General features: G+C 38.2%; 1 protein-coding gene across 3 annotated transcripts in view; it reads right to left on the reverse strand.

Annotated features, from left to right (window-relative positions):
- The window catches only part of LOC138004080 (uncharacterized), a 54,773-nt gene extending 32,870 nt beyond the window's left edge, over positions 1-21,903 (reverse strand). Inside the window, exons 1-4 of one of the 3 annotated variants that reach the window (XM_068850476.1) lie at positions 21,795-21,903; positions 7,275-7,594; positions 5,818-5,972; positions 2,462-2,702 (exon numbers count right to left, since the gene is read on the reverse strand). In XM_068850476.1, the coding sequence (XP_068706577.1) occupies positions 2,462-2,702; positions 5,818-5,972; positions 7,275-7,589 (711 nt within the window). In that variant the 5' untranslated portion in view covers positions 7,590-7,594; positions 21,795-21,903. Of the gene's footprint in view, positions 1-2,461; positions 2,703-5,817; positions 5,973-7,274; positions 7,595-12,010; positions 12,032-15,989; positions 16,165-21,794 lie in introns of those variants that run through there. The other 2 variants (XM_068850477.1, XM_068850480.1) reach the window with 2 other exon arrangements.
- Between the last annotated feature and the right edge of the window lie 740 nt (positions 21,904-22,643).

Consider the following 22,643-nt stretch of genomic DNA (forward strand, 5'->3'; position numbering starts at 1 on the left):
CAAGCACGGTTCCAACAGACCTTTTTATTTTCGTGAGTTATGCACGCGCTGCGGGCCTATTGTCACCACGGACTCACACTCTTACGCTCTTACACTCTTACAGCCAAGTGACATAACTACACTTGCAGTCCATTACCGTTAAAACACTGAAATACTGTGAACTTCAAAGGCAATCGGCTAAAAATCCTTCAAACAAAGTGTAGGCTACCCGTAGGATCTTGTTTCCTTAAATCCTTCCGACTTACGGGAAGAAATGACATCCATCCCCATTCCTTTCCCTCATTAATTTCAGTTATGTATATCCGTTTATTAAGAGCTGTTTCCGCCAAATCTATCACCTTATTACCAAAAAAAAAAAAAAACCGTAAATAAATTTAGCGCCTTCAAAGCGCAGAAAAAGCATTAACTTTTGTCGGCTGTCTCACTTAAAAAGGGGTTAATACCTGATGAGACTTCAGCAAAAATTTCCTTGTTGAGTCAAGAGAGGGTGTGGGGAGAGAACACAACCACCATAAATGGGCCTCTTCCAATGATATTATTTTTCCATTCTAAATTCAGCCCGTGGTCTGATACGAGGCTATTTCAAGGAAAAACTTAATTGTAGCAAGAAAGGACCAGTGAAAAGAAGCACTGGATCCTGGTGAAGGATCTAATCAGCATTTAACTATTTTAACAAACGAGAAGTGAAAGGATGCTCAGTGAACGAATACAGTATGTTTTCTAGTATCCGACCGGTACCAGTATCCGACAAGTTAAAATAATAATTCAATTTTTGCAACTTTTACGGAAAACGAAGTATACGGAAAGGAAACCGAACATTTAAGTTTTGAGATGCAAGTTTTGGCGGATTTAAACTTTTATAGGATCGATGGCGCCGTTCTGTTCAGGTGAGTGAGATTTTCATTACTAACATTTAACCTCTTTACTTCACAGTAAAACAACCGCTGTTGAAGAAAGGGTCTGTAAATCATGATCTATTTGAAGGAACCTTTCGATATTTGCAGTGAGTATCCTCAAAGAATTCAACAATTTTTCCGGAAAAGTACTGATTCTATAATAACGGAGGCCAGAATCATTGTATAAGCTGCAGTCGTGATTGATTTTATATCGTTAACTTTTATTGATCTGTGTGTAGTGTAATACTATTCTGATACAACTCAATTGTATCTTTCTTCATTGATTTATCGAGTGGAATTATTTTCCGTGTGTTGCTTTCACACCGCACTTTGCATAACCACAGGAAGCAGAAATTAGAAATTCTAATACCAAAGTACTTCGCAAGAGCAAAGGGAGATAAAAACACCCCTTCCCCGCCGAAAGTTACGTTTAATTACGTAGTTATTCCTGTGGTCGGACACTGGGCAGCAATGGACATCTGCAGAAATGCAAATTTCACCACGGAAACGAAGGTAAAAAGGCAAAGCTTTTTTTCATCATATTACAGACTAAATTTATTCGCCCCATGTAAGGTAATCCAAGAGAGTCCTGGATTCCAGATTCCACGCTGTGGATTCCGGATTCCGGATTCCGGAATCCATATCTGTGGATTCCGGATTCCATGTCTGTGGATTCCGGATTCCACATCCATGGATTCCATTAGCTGGATTCCGGATTCCACAGACCAAAATTACCTGGATTCCGGATTCCGGATTACCTTACATGGGGCGAATTTATTGTTTCAGGGCCAAATTTCACAGCTCTTGCGGCTAAGGAAGGAAAATTATAGCAGTTTTGAACTGAAGTGGTCGGATACTGGGCAACATACTGTATCTGTTGTATTACCGATATTTTGAAAGACAGTGCCTTTCTTCATCGGGACACGTTACAAATTGAAGGAAAAAAAATGTTTGCAATATGATATAGCAAAAATGTGATATCGTTAAAACGAAAATTGAGAACCTAGGGAGAGAAAAAACACTAGTAACTATGTGACCGTTGGAATGGAATTGGATAAATACGAAAGTATGACGTCATATGAAAAAGAAGATTATATCTCGTCTTCTCTTTTAAGCCTGAGGGTTGAAAGATGTCATCCCTGGTGAGGAGAAATGCCTCTCTGGCTTTGCGTATACCGTGGGCCAGCGGTTATTAGTTTGTTCAAAGTTTGATCAGCCTTTTACTTCTCGTTTATTTTAAGGAAGACACTTGATTAGGTAGTTGTAGCTGGTCATTCGCTGTGCGACCATGGGAACAAGACCAAAGTAATTTCACAGCATGGGGCATGGGGCATGGGGATGTCTTTTATCCCCTCATCCTCTCCTGGTTGAGTCTAAACCTTTTCCAGCAACTAAACTGCAAAAATATATATTCTACTCATGCAATAAATACTTTCGTGGGGACAAATCTAAGAATGCTATTTATTGGGTTTCACTACACTGATAAAAAATAAGAAAATAACTTCAGAGACAATTACGTTTATTATTTTAATCATCACTATTATTAACAAAGATTATATTGTTACCTGAAGGGGAATCCCCTTGCCTCCATTGATTTTCTCCATCCTCGATGGAAAGTCCTCAATCAGTCTCACAAGTTCGTTCAGATTTGTTGGGGCTTTGGGTGGCAAATCTGTGGCGTAATACTTGATAGAGATATCTGACAAACTTGAGCATTCAGATGTGAGTTTCTCTAACTGGGCTTTTAAACTCACATCAACTGCTCCAGCCTTTACCGCGCCCGAAGCACTTCCTCCTATATCCAGTCTATAGTGAAAAAATACCGAAATTCATCAAGTTACAACAGAAATGCTCTCTTTGTCGGCGATTTCCATTCAGTACTGACGAGGCCCAAAGATTCTCAATAGACTTACCATCTCCGATCATGAAAAGGGTGGGAATTTAGTATGCTTTAACTTTGCTAATGCTAATTCGTAAATAGACTTTTTTTCCTCATTTCCTTTATTTCGAAGAATTTAAGCCTTTAAATAATTGGATTTGCTAGCTTTACATCTTTATCAAACGTTTCTAAATTTCACGTAAAGTGGTGTCCAAGTTGGATATGGCTGTTCGCGTTTAATGCTTTGGGAACAGATCGAGCTTGCTTCTATATTTTATGTTGGTCAATTTGCACTTATTATTATACCACGTTGCTGGGTATTGCAGTAGCCGAGGGGAGAAAGTAACACAAAGTCGACGCTGCTTGTTCAAGGAGCAATTAGTCGGTCTTCGTGCTGGTGCCCTGGACGAAGAGGCAAGAAAACTGGATCGGCGTGCGCACACCTTAGACTACTCTATAATCATTCAACCACTGCACTTTATTGCTAAAACAAAAGGGCTTAAATACAGAATGGTAGAGCTAGCTAATCGTTATTAGATATGCGAGAGAGTAAAATGTTGTTTCCGTCATGGTAAACACACAGTTACAGGGTTTTCGACAGTTTTGTAAAGTAGCGGGCATATTTCTGACAGCACCGGATGTGACTACTTAGAGTTTTGATTGGTTTACTGGATTGTCTCCTACCTTTTTGATTGGCCAAAGTAATTACTTTGGTTTTGGTTTTACGACACTCAATTGAAAACTGCTCTATTGGAACTTACTAATAAAATATTTGATTCATTTGAGAAGAACGAATTCACAATTGGTATATTCATCGATCTAGGAAAAGAAATTTGATACCGTTAATCACTCTACCCTCTTAGATAAATTAAACTTCTATGGTATTTGTGACACGCCTTTTAACTGGATGCATAGCTATCTCCTCTCTCGCTCTCAATGTGTTCAAATTGAATCCTGGAAATCTCCACTTCTTCCAATTAAATGTGGTGTTCCTCAGGGTTCTGTGTTAGAGCCACTTTTATTTCTTATATTTATTAATGACATTTTCTCATGTTCTCTCTAATATTTTCCTTCAACACAGAAATTTCTCTGAACTAACCAAATTTGTGAACAATGAACTTTCTTTCGTGGCTACCTGGTTCAAAGCTAACAAACTAACTTTGCATCCCGGCAAGACTAAATTTATTTTATTTCACCCCGCAAGAAAGAAAATAAATCTTGATGGTCTTTCTATTGACATTGATAAGAAGAGTATTATAAAAGTAGAGCACACTAAATTCTTGGGTGTTATTATCACCCATCACAACCTTTCGTGGCAGGCTCATATAAAAGCCATGTCTTCCAAAATTGCCAAATCCACTGGGATTACTATCAAATCGCAACATTTTTTCCTTTCTACTACTCTTTGCACATTATGCAACTCAAATACTTCCATATCTTCAATACTGTTCTATTATTTGGGCATCCACATACTCCTCTCATTTACAACCCCTTTTCCGTCTCCAGAAGAAAGCTTCAAGAATCATTACTAATTACCCACAACGTGCGCATACTTATTCGCTCTTTAACACATTAATAATACTCAACATATTTAATATTTATTAGTACCAAGTTTCTTGTTTTGTTTTCCTTCACATGCAGAAGCTCTTGCAGTCTCCTCTTTCATCTCTTTTCATTCTAAACTCTGATTGTCATCAATATCTCACCTGGCATTAAAAGACAACTTACATCTCCATTCTCACAAATATTGTTTTTTTCTCTTCGGGTACAGGGTCCTCAAATTTTGAACGACATTCCTCTTTTACTTCGTAATTCACTTACTCTTTCTCATTATAAACATAAACTAAGAGATTATTTTCAATCATTATAAATTTTATACTAAGGAAATTAATTACTGACTAGTGAACTCTTGCTTTTCCACCTATAGTTTATACTCTTTTCTTTATTACTTTTTGCACACTATCATTAATTGTTATGTTTATTTAATTTTGCTTTATATGCAGTAATAGTTCTTTACATGTTGTAATAGTTTGCCTTTCTCTGTTAATATTGTAATTATTAAATTTTATTCTCATTGTAACTTAGAAAACATTGTAACTCCCTGACATACACCATATAAGCCTCTGGCTTTGGCATCTTAATATTGTCAACTTGTGCGTTGAGTACGTATTTATCAATTAAGACCATCTACTTAATGCTTGCTTTACTTTCAAAGTAACGAGTGTGTAGACAGCCCATAGAAGCGCAAACTTGAAGTCTACTTTAAGAACGTAAGAGTCATTCTGTAAAGAAAAACAAGTGTTTTTCCCCTCCCCAAGATAGAACTGAATTTTGCTATTGAAAAGTCGAATACCCATTCTCAGTGCGGATTTCATTTCCACACGTTGACACGTGACCAGCCGCAACGAGGGTACTTTCTCGAGGGAGGAAGAGAGAGGACCCTGGGAATGAGGTTGGTAGTAAAGTCGCACAGGTGCCAATGGGGTCTCAGGGTCAAGGTCTCAGTAGTATGAAGTGACTGAGAGTGTTGCTATACTCCCCCAGGTGTGAAGTACTGTTCCGTCGCTGAATTACCTTTGGCAGGTTGTCGGTACCCTTTCACACACTGGGGTGGATAAGAAAATGTGGAGGACGGTGACAGAGCCAGGCGTCGAACCCGCGAATTAGTGGTAGGCCCTGCGCAATTACCATTGCAATCGTACCTCCACAAGGCGCAAGATAATGAGAATCTACAAATCATCATATCTGCAAAAACGCTTCCTCCAAAATGGGGTATATGATCTACCAATAAGGATAAGCATTAACAAAGAAAAAAATTGCTAAATTTTCTTTCGTGTTCATACTCGTTCGCAGAACCTTCGATTCCTTTGATCAGCACCATGGATAATACCAAGAGTGAAAGATATCATTTTAACCTCTGGAATTATCCAAAATAGTATTCTTTGCTTTGAACACAACTCAATTTTTTTTTTTTTTTTTTCGGGAAAAATGCATTGTTGCAATTTACGATAAAGTGTACTTGATATGCTGCAGTGAACTTACTTCTCTGACGAGGATCTGTTTTTAATCGACAGACTTGCAGCCAATTCTCCGCCATAAGTAATACTCCTTGCGTAATGTGTCCCCAGACCATGTTTGATTTTACCGTTAGCCACCTCATCCACCAGTTTCGGCAAACCTCGCATTGTCTCAGAAACCTTCAAAAGAATAATCCTAATTTGAGATTTGTGACTCATATTTCGCCTTGATCGAAGTCTTGTTTTGTTCGGCAATACAAATTAAGGTTATGAATGTCATTTTAAAAAATAAATAAATAAATAAATAAATAATATGCTGCAAAACTTGTCGTTACGGAATCAATGCTAGAATTACACTAATTTTGGAAATAATTCAGCTGTGAAACCAGAGCCTAAATTAAGCCTAGAGAAAAATTAGGTCAGGTTAGGATAAGTTTCGCTTATTATACATGGATATCAATTGACTTATTATACAAAAGTAAATAATAATAATAAAAAAACTGTTCTGGATTGAGCGTGTTCATCGTTGTGGTGTAGTGGTGAAGTCACTGGACTATAGTTCTGGAGGGTCTTCGTTCCTTGTTCCCTTACTATGCTGTAATGTTTAGACGGCATGGATAAGTGTATGAGTTCAGTATCCGATAAGATGATACGAGACATTAAGAAGATGTGTTGAGATGAGTACGACAGAGCTTGAGGGAAGGTGTAGGTGTTTTCAATTTTCTGTTTTTAGGGAAACAATGGGTAAAATCTGAATTAGTACTTTAAATCATACGTACAACAATCCTGACAAACCACTGACGAGATATGAAATATAGTTACAGTATGGCACAAATGAGGTGCATTCGGTGCTTATTAATGGATTAAAACATCTGTTTTCTAGCATAGTTCATTGAAAATAGTGGCGTCCTGAAAAATTGAAACGAAAAGCAAGCTTTCTGTGCAATAATGCAGTACCATGTTGTTAAAATAGTTTAACACTTTCTACATTCACTTTCAGTTTTACAATCGTGGCATATCCCTGGATCACGACTGAGGTTCTATCAAACAGCAATGAGGAGAAGGTGGGGGGAGCTTTATTGTATTCTTGGGTTTCACTTACGTGATCAGCAGCCATGTTTTTTAACGAAAACAAAAGAAAAAGTTTGCATATTAATATAGTTCATTTCCCAGAGGATGGGCCACCGTTTGATTGTTTGGGGACACCGGCGCCCGTGACGTCATGTGAAAACCAGGAATATTCTGTGCCAAGGTAGCCCAAGCGCAAAACTTTTGCCACGGTAATTGGTTGTGCCGTTTTGATATCGTGATCAGTGAATAAAAACTGCTTTTCACAAGAAAAACCTTGGCTCTTAGATTCACTTCGAAAAAAAAAAAGCATAACGAAAAAAAAAAAAAAAAAACCCTTACGGAGCAGTTCTTAATTGAGCTAATGACCACACCAAAGTAACTAATCATACCAAACCTAGTAGTAAAACATACCGTTTTGCATTTCAATACGGCAAGCACCTCTGTCGTGTCATCTTTCTTCTCGTTGTCACTAAGATACTTTCCTGAGCCTGACACTGATACAAGGCCAGCTTTAACTTTCAGAGAAAGCTCACCAGATATGTCTAGCAGGTCCTTGGTATCTTTGCTATTTTTGATGACTTTGTACTCAAAGTTGAACTGGTTGACTTTGGTCTCTTCAATATCGATGTTTTCAGGAGGATAAATATCAATGCCAGCCTTTGAGGTTTGGGCATCATATGACCGACCAATGCGCAAACTTGGTGAAGCGTAGGCTGGGACGTTCATTTTTGCTGGAAAAAAAAAAGGCCATCTGTCATTTTTTTTTTTTTGAAAGGGATAGCCTTATAATATTTTTATTCTAATTGCGAAACAAAATACTTGAATATGGCCTTTTACAGCTATAGTTCAAAAGCCTGTCAATGAAACAGAGCAAGCAAATAGTGCCCTGCATATTTAATTTAAAAAAAAAATTGATAGAATCCCTCTTAATTGCCCTCTTTTCTGTTTCTACTTTGAAGCTAGATAACACAAAAAAATAATAATCTTCGTCATCACAATCATCATCTCTGCTTTCAAAGGAAGAGAACGAGAAATTCTAGACAATAGTGGAACAAAGGCTATAAGATTTTAGCCGTAGAACGAAAATCCTGCGGGTGCAATGAAATATTTATTTGCACACAAGGCAAGAATGTCTATAATAAAAATCTGATGAGTAAAGGAATAAATATATAGATTTAGCCAAGCATAAAAGAAGAGCTCTCGGGTTATTTATTCTTGCATTAAGCCTCGCTTGAGCCTGTGTTCCAATCGAAACCCAATTTCGAACCCAGAGTCCTCGGGCTTTTTGGTCAGCGGGTGAGCGCCTGGAGAGACTCTAGGATAATGGACTCCATTTTTCCAGAAAACGTGGGTTCCGGTCTTATTGCGCATTCTTGAGTTTAATCGGAAATAGAAACGAGAAAACAGTAAACAGTAGAAAGGGCGGATTGAAAGTGTTCGAGAAACAAAACTTTAGCTTTACACACCATAAAAGTAACTGGAGAAATAATTATTTGCTTGCTGTAAGAGCGAGTGAAGATGAAACTTCTAACGCTTTCAGTAAGTTTATTTTTAGTCGTTCAGCGTGCATTCCACCGTGTAGAATACCATCCTGCAAGCAACACAAATGTTTGTGGAAACGACACCAATGTGACAGTCCTCTTCTACTACAATTTTTTGTTTCCGTAATTCTGAACGGCTTCGACGAGACCTTCTTCCACGGATTTCTCTCCCAAAGAGACTGATGTAAAGTTTTCCTGCGGTACTTTTGCAACAGTAACAGAAATCAGTTTTTAGCAGGAAGGGAAAATTCCTATGCGGTATCAAATATAATTCAAACCCCGTCGTTTTATTATTTTTGTGATTTATATTTCTGAGGAAGAAAAAACAAACAGCACTAAAACTTGTTTAGATTTTGAACCTCGCTCCAAATTCTGGGGTTTCCGAATTAGTTACCGACTTCGTGTCGGACTGACATTGTTATGCAAGCGACTAATCAAAAAAATAGTTTAAGACCATTAGTCCAATATCTTTCCGGGCGCCCACCCGCTGACCAAAAAGCCCGAGGATTCTGGGTACGCGATTGATCGAAACCCAGTACCACGTCAGCGGTCAACTTAAAAGAAACAGACCTCGATGAGCTCTAAACTTGAGCCCACGACATGGCCACGTTATACTGGTCACATTGGGATACATAGAGGAGTGGACGTACGTACGGTCGTACGGTGACCAAACCCAAATTTTCTCGCACAGATGGGTTACCATGTTTTCTTACCCATGGTGCTCCGCGCGTGCGCCTTCCGCGCTATAAGAATTAGAATCGGATATAATTATAAATGTCAAACTTTCTGTTCTTGAGCCATATCACCACTGCAAAACAATGTACCAGTCATTGTAGGAATAATATTTTAAAACCTTCCTTTACTAGTCTGTTATCAAACATTGAGAATTCAATTCATCATACTGTATGTCGTATTGCAAACATACACCAACTTAAAAAGAATATAAGGAGATGATAGTTGTTTAAAAGCGCTTACATCGGTAAGACCAAACGTTTAACATTTATAATCATTAAAAATTTTGTGGTCTTACCTATCTATTGCGGAAAAGGTTATTCAGCTAAATGTAAAAGTGCATAAACTGTCTGGTTCAGTTAAGTGCCCTGCTTTGTACTTCCTGTGTTTCAGGGTGGGTGGCTTCAGGTGTTTGGAGTTTACTTTTGAAATCATGTTTTAAACGACAATTGTCTTAGTTTTCAGACTGACAAGGGTAAAAACAGTGTTGTTCTCATCCCGTGCAATCTTCCTTCTGTCCTGTTACACCAGGAAAATGTTAACTTATAGATACTAGATATAATTTCAATACTTATAGCGGAGCTCCCGCTCGCGCCGAAGGCGCGCGCGCGGAGCACCGTAGTTAAAAAAAAAAAAGGTAACCCATCGATGCGAGAAATTTTGGTTTTATAGCCGTCATGTCATCAACCGTCCGTACCGTACGAACGTAAGTCCACTCCTCCATGTATGCCAATGTGACCAGTCTCATGCTAGTTTTGATATTGGACATCCATGTTTTGATCAATAGCCCTTTTCACGGTTCGGTTTGGTTCACGGGCAATTTCGGGTTAAAACTACAAAATAGCCCGAAATTGTCTCACATACATGCTAGATTATATTGTAATGCATATGAGAGAAAAATTAACCGTGAAAAGGGCTATTGACACCTGTCAAACAAGGTATCCGCTGACCAGTATCACGTGACGATATCGCGGGCTGAAGCTTAGAGCTCACCGAGGTCAGCTGTTTTTTTTTTTTTTTTAAAGTTGACCTCTGAACATGTACTGGTTTTTTATTAGATTGCAGGCTCAAACCAGGTTAATTCACCTAAACATAAACGAGGCTTCATATATTTTCATCGTGCGCTTTCTGTGGCTCGACGCGGCTACACGGTCTTAGTATGTCAACTATAATTCTTACGCAGTCAACGCTTTGATAGTTACAGTATGGGGCCCAGTTCTCGGCCACAAAAAACGTAAACTTGTATTTCTTATCTTGGAATAGCCGTAAGGACTTGAAATTTCAAAGACAACTAGCTTCAGCATTCAGTTTACACATGTAATGTAATACTTTAATAGGATCTTCCATCATGGTTTTTCAGATACTATTTACAAAAATGTTTGATAAAATAAAGCTATCGACTGCTCAACCCTGTTTTCTCTCGAGTAATAACGAAAATGGACGCGTCGTTCGTGGGCCCAGTTAACAGCCAGCGCGGCCAGTTCTCGGCCACAAAAAGAGTGCGCTCGATTGCTCAGAATAAACAACGCTTTATCACCAATTTTTGTTGTTAAGTCACTAATACGGCTTGTGTTTGATATTTCGACTACAAAGTATCCTTAAGAAGCTTTGTTTCATGTTAGCAAAGGAAGTTTTTTGCACGCCTAGTTTTCCTCTTAATTATTCCATGGCAAGCGAGGCTAAAAAATGAGTTGGGTATTTCAAAATGGGTCCGGTAAGTCAGAACTCATAGTTTTAATTCATATCTACTGTCAAAACATGCCACCCCATTACAGCTTTACTTTAACAAATGATTTGACAAGAAAAATCCATACAAAACTATGAGCGCTTTTTAGTGTTGTCGACGGCGAGCAGGGTGGCCGAGAATAGGCAAATACGCAAAAGTACCAAGGAAATATTAAGGAGTGAATTTAGGTTAAAGAATAAAAATAGGGCTGGAAAAGTTTATATTTAACTGAAAGCTTTATCACTCTACTTTCTTTATGCCAAGAATTTGCTCATTTGGGTCTCCTATTCGGATACAATATAATCTTGAATTAGACCATGTAATTCTAGTAGCCGTGAACAAACACGTTTTCGTGGAAACCAAATTCACCTACCTTCGTGTCACCTCGACTTCCTCACAGTAGCTGGAAACTCAAAACTCGACATGACGAAAGTGGCCGAGAACTGGGCCCCTTACTGTAAGGTGGAAAACGGTTTGAAAACTGTTCTCTTTCTGCAATTTTCACCGGTTTTAATCCAGTTTGACATATGATAGCTGTGGTCCATACTGGCGGCTACGCAGTTATTTAAGTCATGCATCGGAGGGATATAAACTTAAAGCTGAGTGTTTTTAATTTGCTTAGAGCTGCTTTTTTCTCTGTATTGCAATTTTTGGCATATCTTTAGAAGCTCTGATAGGGTTACATGATGCCTGGAGAACCTATTTCTAGAACAGAAACGAAAGGAGAGCGAAAGAGAACGACAACGACAAAAGAGAATACCAGTAATAGCTCATACTTAGTGGAAGAAGTTACTCCACAAATTCTTTCCTTCGGCACTAAAACCGTTTGTTATTTTCAAAAAGTCGTTTAATCGGTTTTTTACGTTGTTCAGGAATGAAAATCGAATTTTTATTGTCAACTGGAATTAAATAACAATTACCTGTACTCTTTTGGACTTAAAGAAAAAGTTGATTTGCTTGTTTATTTCACTCTAAAATGCGAGTGAAGAAATGCTTTTTTAATTCGTTTGCCCAACTGGTTTTCATTTTGCCTCAACTGTGAGAAGAAAACTTTGTCCTTATGTTATGAACACGTGATTGCAATGAGTTCTCGTAAAATTAGGGGGAAATTTTATTAGCTTGTGTTTTCAGAAGTTTGTTTAAAGCACCTAAACGTTATTTAAGTGTTGGAGCAGATCTTGTGTGAAGTTCGTCCATTCTTGGTTGCATTGCCGTATTTTGCCGATTCTTGTTCCAAGCCAACCTGACGTGTTTCAATGAAATACATCAAAATGTGAATGATCTCGTTTTCAGAGATAAAGTGGAATAAAGTACATCAGTAAAACTCTTCTTTGACCTTGCACTGACGACGTTTTTTGATGGCTTCTAATTTTAGCGTGATTCCTATTCGCTAGCTATTGACTCTGAAATGGCTTTTTTCCTTTTCCATTCGCTCGCTAAGGGAACGACCATTTAACTCTTTAAGGGGGCAGGGCTGGTTGATTTCTGGTCAGCATTTTTTTTTTATATAGCAACCTTGGTGGGCAGGATATTTTTTTTTTCTCCTAAATGCTCCGCAAGATATTTTTTTTCTCTCCTCATTTCTCTGCAGGATTTTTTTTCCTCAAAAAAGTGTCGTGTTTACATTTACATTGTGGTTATTGCAGTAATAGTTCTGGAGCTGCAAAGCCTTAAAATGTTGTAAGCTATACAAAATCATTCTTGTATAGCTACATGTTTTCGGAATGTCATTCTTTAGAATCATTTAATATTACCTAATAACAATACTCAATAGAAAGTAATTACATGAAAATGCTTCAGTTTAAAAGATTAAAAAGGAACAAATTATTTTTCTTTGTCTAATAAAACTTGATACTTCAAATAGAAAAATTTATCTCCATTACTGCTTGTGATAAGCTAACGAGTTTGGATACAGTGCGAGCCAGCGAGCCAGAAATCCCTGATCCCAATAACCGCAAGCTACCTAAGGAACTGTAGGCTAACTGCTGTGCTAACTAGGCTGGCCAATGTGTAATTTAGGCTTATCGTGAACCGAGCAAGCAAGAAATCCCTTATCCCATTACAAGGGCAAACTGCAAGCTACCTAAGCTAACTGTAGGCTAACCAGAGGGTTATTTAGGCCAATCAATGTGTTATTTTAATAGGCTAACCAGAGTGGCTGGCTGGCTTTCACATTATCCGGAATGGATGCAGTTTTGCTGGGATTTGGTAAGGCCCCCCGGGAATGATGAAATAGCTTTGCAGCAGTGCAAGACTTTTTTTCGATTTCATTTGTGCTGGATGCAATTTTTTTCTTCCAACAAGCGCTTGCAGAAATTTTTTTTTTCAAAATCACCCTGGGTATTTGCTGTACCTAGTTTCGAGTTGATCGGCGCATTACAGGTACCACTCTATGAACTTCATTGGGCAGTAATTTGGTGCGTGTCCCCTTTAGCCAAATGACTGAGTTGCACGGGACAAGAAATCTTGTTCAAAGTTAGGAAATATAGACGTTTCTTAAAAAAAAAAAAAAAGCCAGGCAATTATCAGTTTTATGTCATAGGCTGTAAAACTAAGTCGCGTGTACGAAGACCACAAAGACATTGGGAGACGCAAAACACCGAAAGACTTTCAAACAGCCATCGAAACAGTCGACTAGTTGATGCTTTTGCACCGATTTTCTGAATCCCCTTTTCCTCAATCAAACGCCACAACAATTGCATGTTTCCTTTCCCGTGTATACTAAGAACACTCAATAACAAGTTTTAAGACACTGATGATGAAGCGAAACAGAATTTCCGCATTTCGCTTTGTCGTTTGCATTTGAATCAAAGCAAGCAAAAGAAACAATGCAAAATAAATTCTACTTCAGCTTTGATGAAAGTCAAATAATGCACCTTCCATTGTTATGAACTGGTCCTTATTTTCAATAATAACCTCCTGTTCCAGTCACTGATCACAAAAATAACCTCTAACTTGACGGACCAAATTGCTATAGCAATGAAAATGTGCACTATTTTAAATCTGATAATGCCTCTTTTTAAGAATTAAGGCCTTGAAGCTCACGCGATGTCCTCAGAAGGCCAAGGTAATCTTTAAAGCGACGTGTATAATAGGGTGTATAAATTTGAAGTGATCCGGGAAAACTGGTTCTTTCCTCATCAGTGTAAGGCTATCAGGCACTGCTTGGAACTGCCTGCAGGGCACGCTTTGTTAGACTTAACCACCAGAAAACTATTCATACTATGCTGTTTGAGTATTATTCATTGATAACGTAGATGTTAGAGGTTGCTGAAGTTGTAATTACGTCAGTACATGTTTAACGGATTTTTGACAGGCGGACCACTCATTCTATCCCTCGACGTTTTATTAGGTGTATTAGCTGCGAATTTAGCTTGCCTCAATAGTTTTGACATTACATTTAAAGCCAGCTTACTCCTTCAAGGTTTGTTCACGCCCGAATCTGCAAGCGGGAGGGACCAGGCTTCCCCTAGAAAGAGGATTTTTTCTTCTGGCGGGTAGTAGAGGTATTTTTATCGAGATCAGGCATCTTATTTTGTGGCAGTATCGCAATAAACCGTTGGAACTGGCGTCATGGCATTGGCAGCGAGAGCACATCGGGTTGCATCGCTTCTAATCGGATGCCAGCAGTCAGCTTCCTATTTAACCAGAATATAGTTGTCTGAATCGTTGAGTTATTCTTATGCAGGGGAAACTGGTGATTTTAAGTTGTTGTTATGCAGAGTACAGCAGAAATGCGTGCCGCACAAAGTTCGCCATACATTTGACTTACTTTCATGTTGAGACTCCCTTTCACGTTCTGTTTGCAAATGGTGAAAGTTGTGAAATCATGCAAAGTCTTCGGTAATTTCCGAGGCAGGTCTTTGGTTTGGATTTTGAAAGCCTTTTAAATCGACTTTTGTTTTGCCGTCGAGAAGAGCTGTCATGTGTTTTAAATATGCTTCAGCAGAGTCTTAGGGAAATGTATGCAACTCCTAGTGAATATTTCAAACAGCAAGTTATGGGTTTTGTACTCAACTGTTTCGTTTTGTTATGCCCTCTGGCGAAATCAAAGAAAACACGAACTCCGGCAGTAGAGAGTTCACTGACGAAACATGGAACCAAATGAATAAAGCCGGGAGTCGTGGTCACAAAATAAACGCACCGAGTTATCCAGCTCGGCGGAAATGCGCCACGAATTGAATCTACCGAGGTGTGTAGCTCGGCGGCCAGTATGCCATTTTAATTATGTTGAATTAGGTATGTTTTTGCTTTTGTATTTTTTACAATCTGCCCAGGCGAATGCAAGAAACACATTCGGTCAATTCATTGAAATATGTATTCATATTATGCGCCTACACAGTCCATTAAGGATTTGCTGAACTGAGATTTCAATGAAACGTGTTCAGTTGGGAGGTACTCATCTTAGAGTTTTTATTACCTGGCTGTCTGTTTCCTGTTTTCTTAGGTGAGTGTACAGTAGCATATTGGCTTATGTTTTAATATTCCTCTGTTCTCCCTAGAACAGTCATTCATAGCATTCAGTATGTTCTTTGGTTGTAGAATTATAGAGCAAGATATTAAAGTGAAGGTAGCAGTGGTCCTATCCATGAATCATAAAACAATACTTTTCCTCTACAATTCGTGAAGGGCTAAAAGCATGTCGAACGCACCCTGTTAATCTGCAATTCTTAAAGAGGTTACAAGAAAGAGAACAATTGCAGTGGTATTTCATTGAGGAAAAGGAGCTTCAGAGAATCGATGCAAATTAATTTCATTGAACTGTTTTGAAGACATTGAATAAAGAACTGCCAACATTGAAAATCTTTATCGCATCGGTCAGTTGGTACAGAAGTGTGCAGTGCAATTAACGTCTCCTCGATGATCCACTCTTACGCTAATATTCCATCATTTGTAATTTGAGGGGGTTGCCAACTTTCATTGTATTTAGGCAGAACTTAATGGTATACATACGTACATTTAAAAGGGAAACTAATCAGAGATTAAATAGATACAACAGATGTTCAACACTACTAAAACGAATGCAATGTGGAAGGGCTAAAAAACACTTGCACGTGGGAACCATAATTAAATTACGACTATCAAGGGGACTAGAACTCAGTGTGAAATATCATATCATTGTCTTACCTCACAGCAACAGCACAGTGGAAACATCAGAGGAGACTGAATGAAGATACAAAGTGCATGGATAACTTGTGTTGTGATGCTCGTAGGCACGCACTCAATCATGTGATCAATCGACGTTTTACCTATTGTTTGCGACGGCATTCCCAAGGGGAGCATGCTTTCCAACTTCAATATGAGCTTGATTCCGGTGTTTCCGGTAAAAAGATTGTTTAGTTTTCCTATTTTAATGTTAAAAAAAATATTTTTTTGTATGTCTGACTCTTTACGACATTTCATTTCTTAGCCTCCGCATTGTTCCATCCCGCATTGGTTATTCGAAATGTGATATGCATCAGTCAAGACATTGATGACCCAAGGTGGCTAAATCATTGGGGCACGGTTCGTTAGCAACACACAGGATACAATTGAAGTCCGATTGAAGGAGAGCAGTAAACCCATCCAACCTTTGGTTGAAGGCATGATAATAGATTAACCCAATAGAGTAGATTCACTATTATCCTGATACTGAAAAAGCTAAGAGCAACGTGAGAATTCGAATTGTTTCGGTGATCAGCTCGTGCAATAAGATGTAGTTATAATCCTTCTAAAAATCACAATGGCAGAAAAACTTATTAAAATTCTTGTGGTTTTGTATTGATGAATAGCTCCAATTATATTGTTCTTTTGACTGTTATATAACTATGCTTTGCGGTGTTCAGTTCAGGCAGGATTCATTTTACGCGATGTAAAGAAAAATATATAATTTCACGCTTTTTATCAAATACGTATAAGGAAAAAAGCTGGTGTTATTTCTAAACATTGCACAGCATTTTAACATCGTGTCCAAGGTCTGTGAAATCTTCATTTCGGAATTACTGATTTTGGCAAAAACTATGGAGCACGTCCAGAGATTGCATCAGGTGACGACCTCAAGTGGTCCACTCATTGAGCGCTGTTAATTAAGCATGCTACAATTAAAGGCCGGTCGAGAAAGCAGTAAGAAACATCTAAAATATCAAAAAAAAAATCTTGCAAGGTGGTCGCTTAATCTATATCGTATCCTGTACATGCCGGGTTTCACGACAACTATACCGCTTTTTGATCAATTAGCGCCAACAGGAAATCATCTTGGCAATGTCCTTCCCTTTTTTTCAACAAGTGCGATGCAGCCAATTGCGGAAGCCGCATCATGTACTTACCGAAAGGGAAGATTGACCAATCGACTGCTTGACTATCGATTCAATTTTACAAATTTTCTGGTTGTAAGTAGTCTCAATATATGTTTACGGTTACGTTTTCTTAGTGTACTGATACACGGGAATTATTGTTTGTTACTGCTCTGCAGACAAAAAAAAAATGTTGTCTCTGAAAAACAGACAGGAACTGACCTGCCATACACGTCATTGTTTTTGAAATTGACTCATATTGGCCCATGAGAAAAAAGGAAAAACAAAACAACAAAGAAATAGTATGAATATTTTTGTGGTGGTTAAGTCTAACAAAGCGCCCTGCAACTAGTTCCAAGCAGCGCCCGACAACCTTGCACTGATGAGGAAAGAACAAGTTGCCCCGGATCACTTCAATTTTCTACATAAAAAGGGCATTATCAGATTTAAATTAATGCTCATTTTCATTGTTATAGGAATGTGGTCCGTCAAGTTGGAGGTTATTATTGTGATCAGTGACTGGAACAGGTCTTTATTGAAAATAAGGACCTGTTCATAACAATGGAATGTGCATTAATTGAGTTTCATCAAAGCTGAAGTAGAACTTATTTTGTATTGTTTTCTTTGCTTGCTTTGATTCAAATGCAAACGACAAAGCGAAATACAGAAATTCTGTTTCGCTTTATCGTAAGTGCCTTAAAACTTATTGTCCTTATTGAGTGTTCTTGAGGAGTATACACGGAAAAGGAAACAATTGAAGTGGTATTTGATTGAGGAAAAGGCACTTCAGAGAATCGGTGCAAAACCATCAACTATTCGACTCTTTTGACGCCTGTAATTCAAGTAGCCGTAAACAAACACCTTTTCGTGGAAACCAAATTCACCTACCTTTGTGTCACCTCGACTTCCTTACAGTATATAGTAGCTGTAAACTCAAAACTCGACAGGACGAAAGGCAAGGAATCAAGCTACCTTTGGAAGCAATTGCTTTTTATTCAGATTCATTTGTGGTGCAAAAAGTAAACGTTGAACAAAAAGTGGCCGAGAACTGGTCCCCTTACTGTAAGGTGGAAAACGGTTTGAAAAATGTTCTCTTTCTGCATTTTTCACTGGTTTTAATCCAGTTTGACATATGATAGCTGTGGTCCACACTGGCGGCTACGCAGTTATTCAAGTCAAGCATCGGAGGGATATAAACTTAAAGCTGAGTGTTTATTTTTAATTTGCTTAGAGCTGCTTTTCTCTCTGTATTCCAATTTTTGGCATATCTTTAGAAGTTCTGATAGGGTTACATGATGCCTGGAGAACCTATTTCTAGAACAGAAACGAAAGGAGAGCGAAAGAGAACGACAACGACAAAAGAGAATACCTGTAATAGCTCATACTTAGTGGATGAAGTTACTCCACAAATTCTTTCCTTCGGTACTAAAACCGTTTGTTATTTTCAAAAAGTCGTTTAATCGGTCTTTTGCGTTGTTCAGAAATGAAAATCGAATTTTTATTGTCAACTGGAATTAAATAACAATTACCTGTACTCTTTTGGACTTAAAGAAAAAGTTGATTTGCTTGTTTGTTTCACTCTAAAATGCGAGTGAAGAAATGCTTTTTTAATTCGTTTGCCCAACTGGTTTTCATTTTGCCTTAACAGTGAGAGGAAAACTTTGCCCTTATGTTATCAACACGTAATTGCAATGAGTTCTCGTAAAATTAGGGGGAAATTTTATTAGCTTGTGTTTTCAGAAGTTTGTTTAAAGCACCTAAACGTTATTTAAGTGTTGGAGCAGATCTTGTGTGAAGTTCGTCCATTCTTGGTTGCATTGCCGTATTTTGCCGATTCTTGTTCCAAGCCAACCTGGCGTGTTTCAATGAAATACATCAAAATGTGAATGATCTCGTTTTCAGAGATAAAGTGGAATAAAGTACATCAGTAAAACTCTTCTTTGACCTTGCACTGACGACGTTTTTTGATGGCTTTTTTAGCGTGATTTCTATTCGCTAGCTATTGTCTCTGAAATGGCTTTTTTCCTTTTCCATTCGCTCGCTAAGGGACCGACCATTTAACTCTTGAAGGGGGCGGGGGTGGTTGATTTCTGGTCAACATTTTTTTTTAATGTAGCAACCTTGGTGGGCAGGATATTTTTTTTCCCTCCTAAATGCTCCGCAAGGTATTTTTTTTTCTCTCCTCATTTCTCTGCAGGTTTTTTTTTTCCTCAAAAAAGTGTCGTGTTTACATTTACAGAATGTATTTACATTTACATTGTGGTTATTGCAGTAATAGTTCTAATATGGAGCTGCAAGCCTTAAAATGTTGTAAGCTATACAAAATCATTCTTGTATAGCTACATGTTTTCGGAATGTCATTCTTTAGAATCATTTAATATTACCTAATAACAGTATTCACTAGAAAGTAATTACATGAAAATGCTTCAGTTTAAAAGATTAAAAAGGAACAAATTATTTTTCTTTGTCTAATAAAACTTGATGCTTCAAATAGAAAAATTTGCCTCCATTACTGCTTGTGATAAGCTAACGAGTTTGGATACAGTGCGAGCCAGAAATCCCTGATCCCAATAACCGCAAGCTACCTAAGGAACTGTAGGCTAACTGCAGTGCTAACTAGGCTGGCCAATGTGTAATTTAGGCTAACCGTCAACCGAGCAAGCAAGAAATCCCTTATCGCATTACAAGGGCAAACTGCAAGCTACCTAAGCTAACTGTAGGCTAACCAGAGGGTTATTTAGGCTAATGAATGTGTTATTTTAATAGGCTAAACAGAGTGACTGGCTGGCTTTCACATTATCCGGAATGGATGCAGTTTTGCTGGGATTTGGTAAGGCCCCCTGGGAATGATGAAATAGCTTTGCAGCAGTGCAAGACTTTTTTTCTATTTCATTTGTGCTGGATGCAATTTTTTTCTTCCAACAAGCGCTTGCAGGAATTTTTTTTTTTCAAAATCACCCTGGGTATTTGCCTATACCTACTTTCGAGTTGATCGGCGCATTACAGGTACCACTCTATGAACTTCATTGGGCAATAATTTGGTGCGTGTCCCCTTTGGCCAAATGACTGAGTTGCACGGGACAAGAAATCTTGTTCAAAGTTAGGAAATATAGACGTTTCTTAAAAATAAAAATAAAAAACTGGCAATTTTCAGTTTTATGTCATAGGCTGTAAAACTAAGTCGCGTGTACGAAGTCCACAAAGACATTGAGAGACGCAAAACACCGAAAGACTTTCAAACAGCCATCGAAAGAGTCGACTAGTTGATGCTTTTGCACCGGTTTTCTGAATCCCCTTTTCTTCAATCAAACACCACAACAATTGCATGTTTCCTTTCCCGTGTATACTAAGAACACTCAATAACAAGTTTTAAGACACCGATGATGAAGCGAAACAGAAAGTTGTAAAATCATGCAAAGTCTTCGGTAATTTTCAAGGCAGGTCTTTGGTTTGGATTTTGAAAGCCTTTTAAATCGACTTTTGTTTTGCCGTCGAGATAAGCTGTCATGTGTTTTAAATATGCTTCGCCAGAGTCTTAGGGAAATGTATGCAACTCCTAGTGAATATTTCAAACAGCAAGTTATGGGTTTTGTACTCGACTGTTTCGTTTTGTCATGCCCTCTGGCGAAATCAAAGAAAACACGAACTCCGGCAGTAGAGAGTTCACTGACGTAACATGGAACCAAATGAATAAAGCCGGGAGTCGTGGTCACAAAATAAACGCACCGAGTTATCCAGCTCGGCGGAAATGCGCCACGAATTGAATCTACCGAGGTGTGTAGCTCGGCGGCCATTATGCCAATTTATGTTGAATTAGGTATGTTTTTGTTTTTCCATTTTTTACAATCTGCCCAGGCGAATGCAAGAAACACATTCGGTCAATTCATTGAAATATGTATTCATATTATGCGCCTACAAAGTCCATTAAGGATTTGCCGAACTAAAATTTCAATGAAACGTGTTCAGTTGGGAGGTACTCATCTTAGAGTTTTTATTACCTAGCTGTCTGTTTCCTGTTTTCTTAGGTGAGTGTACAGTAGCATATTGGCTTATGTTTTAATATTCCTCTGTTTTCCCTAGAACAGTCATTCATAGCATTCAGTATGTTCTTTGGTTGTAGAATTACAGAGCAAGATATTAAAGAGAAGATAGCAGAGGTCCTATCCATGAATCATAAAACAATACTTTTCCTCTGCAATTCGTGAAGGGATAAAAGCATGTCGAACGCACCCTGTTAATCTGCAATTCTTGAAGAGGTTACAAGAAAGAGAACAATTGTAGTGGTATTTCATTGAGGAAAAGGAGCTTCAGAGAATTGATGCAAATTAATTTCATTGAACTGTTTTGAAGACAGTTGGTACAGAAGTGTGCAGTGCAATTAACGTCTCCTCGATGATCCGCTCTTACGCTAATATTCCATCATTTGTAATTTGAGGGGGTTGCCAACTTTCATTGTATTTAGGCAGAACTTAATGGTATACATACGTACATTTAAAAGGGAAACTAATCAGAGATTAAATAGATACAACAGAGATTCAACACTACTAAAACGAATGCAATGGGGAAGGGCTAAAAGAAACTTGCACGTGGGAACCATAATTAAATTACGACTATCAAGGGGACTAGAACTCAGGGTGAAACATTCATATTCTTGTCTTACCTCACAGCGACAGCACAGTGGGAACATCAGAGGCGACTGAATGATGATACAAAGTGCATGGATAACTTGTGTTGTGATGCTCTTAGGCACGCACTCAATCATGTGATCAATCGACGTTTTACCTATTGTTTGCGACGGCATTCTTAAGGGGAGCATGCTTTCCAACTTCAATATGAGCTTGATTCCGGTGTTTCCGGTGAAAAGTTTGTTTAGTTTTCCTATTTTAATGTTAAAAGATATATTTTTTTGTATGCCTGACTCTTTATGACATTTCATTTCTTAGCCTCCGCAGTGTTCCATCCATTGGTTATTCGGAATGTGATATACATCAGTCAAGACATTGATGACCCAAGGTGGCTAAATCATTGGGGCACGGTTCGTTAGAAACACACAGGATACAATTGAAGTCCGATTGAAGGAGAGCAGTAAACCCATCCAACCTTTGGTTGAAGGCATGATAATAGATTAACCTAATAGAGTAGATTCACTATTATCCTGATACTGAAAAAGCTAAGAGCAACGTGAGAATTCGAATTGTTTCGGTGATCAGCTCGTGCAATAAGATGTAGTTATACTCCTTGTAAAAATTACAATGGCAGAAAAACTTATTAAAATTCTTGTGGTTTTGTATTGATGAATAGCTCCAATTATATTGTTCTTTTGACTGTTATATAACTATGCTTTGCAGTGTTCAGTTTAGGCAGGTTTCATTTTACGCGATGTAAAAAGAATATATAATTTCACGCCTTTTATCAATTACGTATAAGAAAAAAAGCTGGTGTTATTTCTAAACATTGCACAGCATTTTAACATCGTGTCCAAGGTCTGTGAAATCTTCATTTTGGAATT

This window comes from Montipora foliosa, chromosome 5, assembly GCF_036669935.1.
Source record: "Montipora foliosa isolate CH-2021 chromosome 5, ASM3666993v2, whole genome shotgun sequence".
Taxonomy (NCBI): Eukaryota; Metazoa; Cnidaria; class Anthozoa; order Scleractinia; family Acroporidae; genus Montipora; species Montipora foliosa.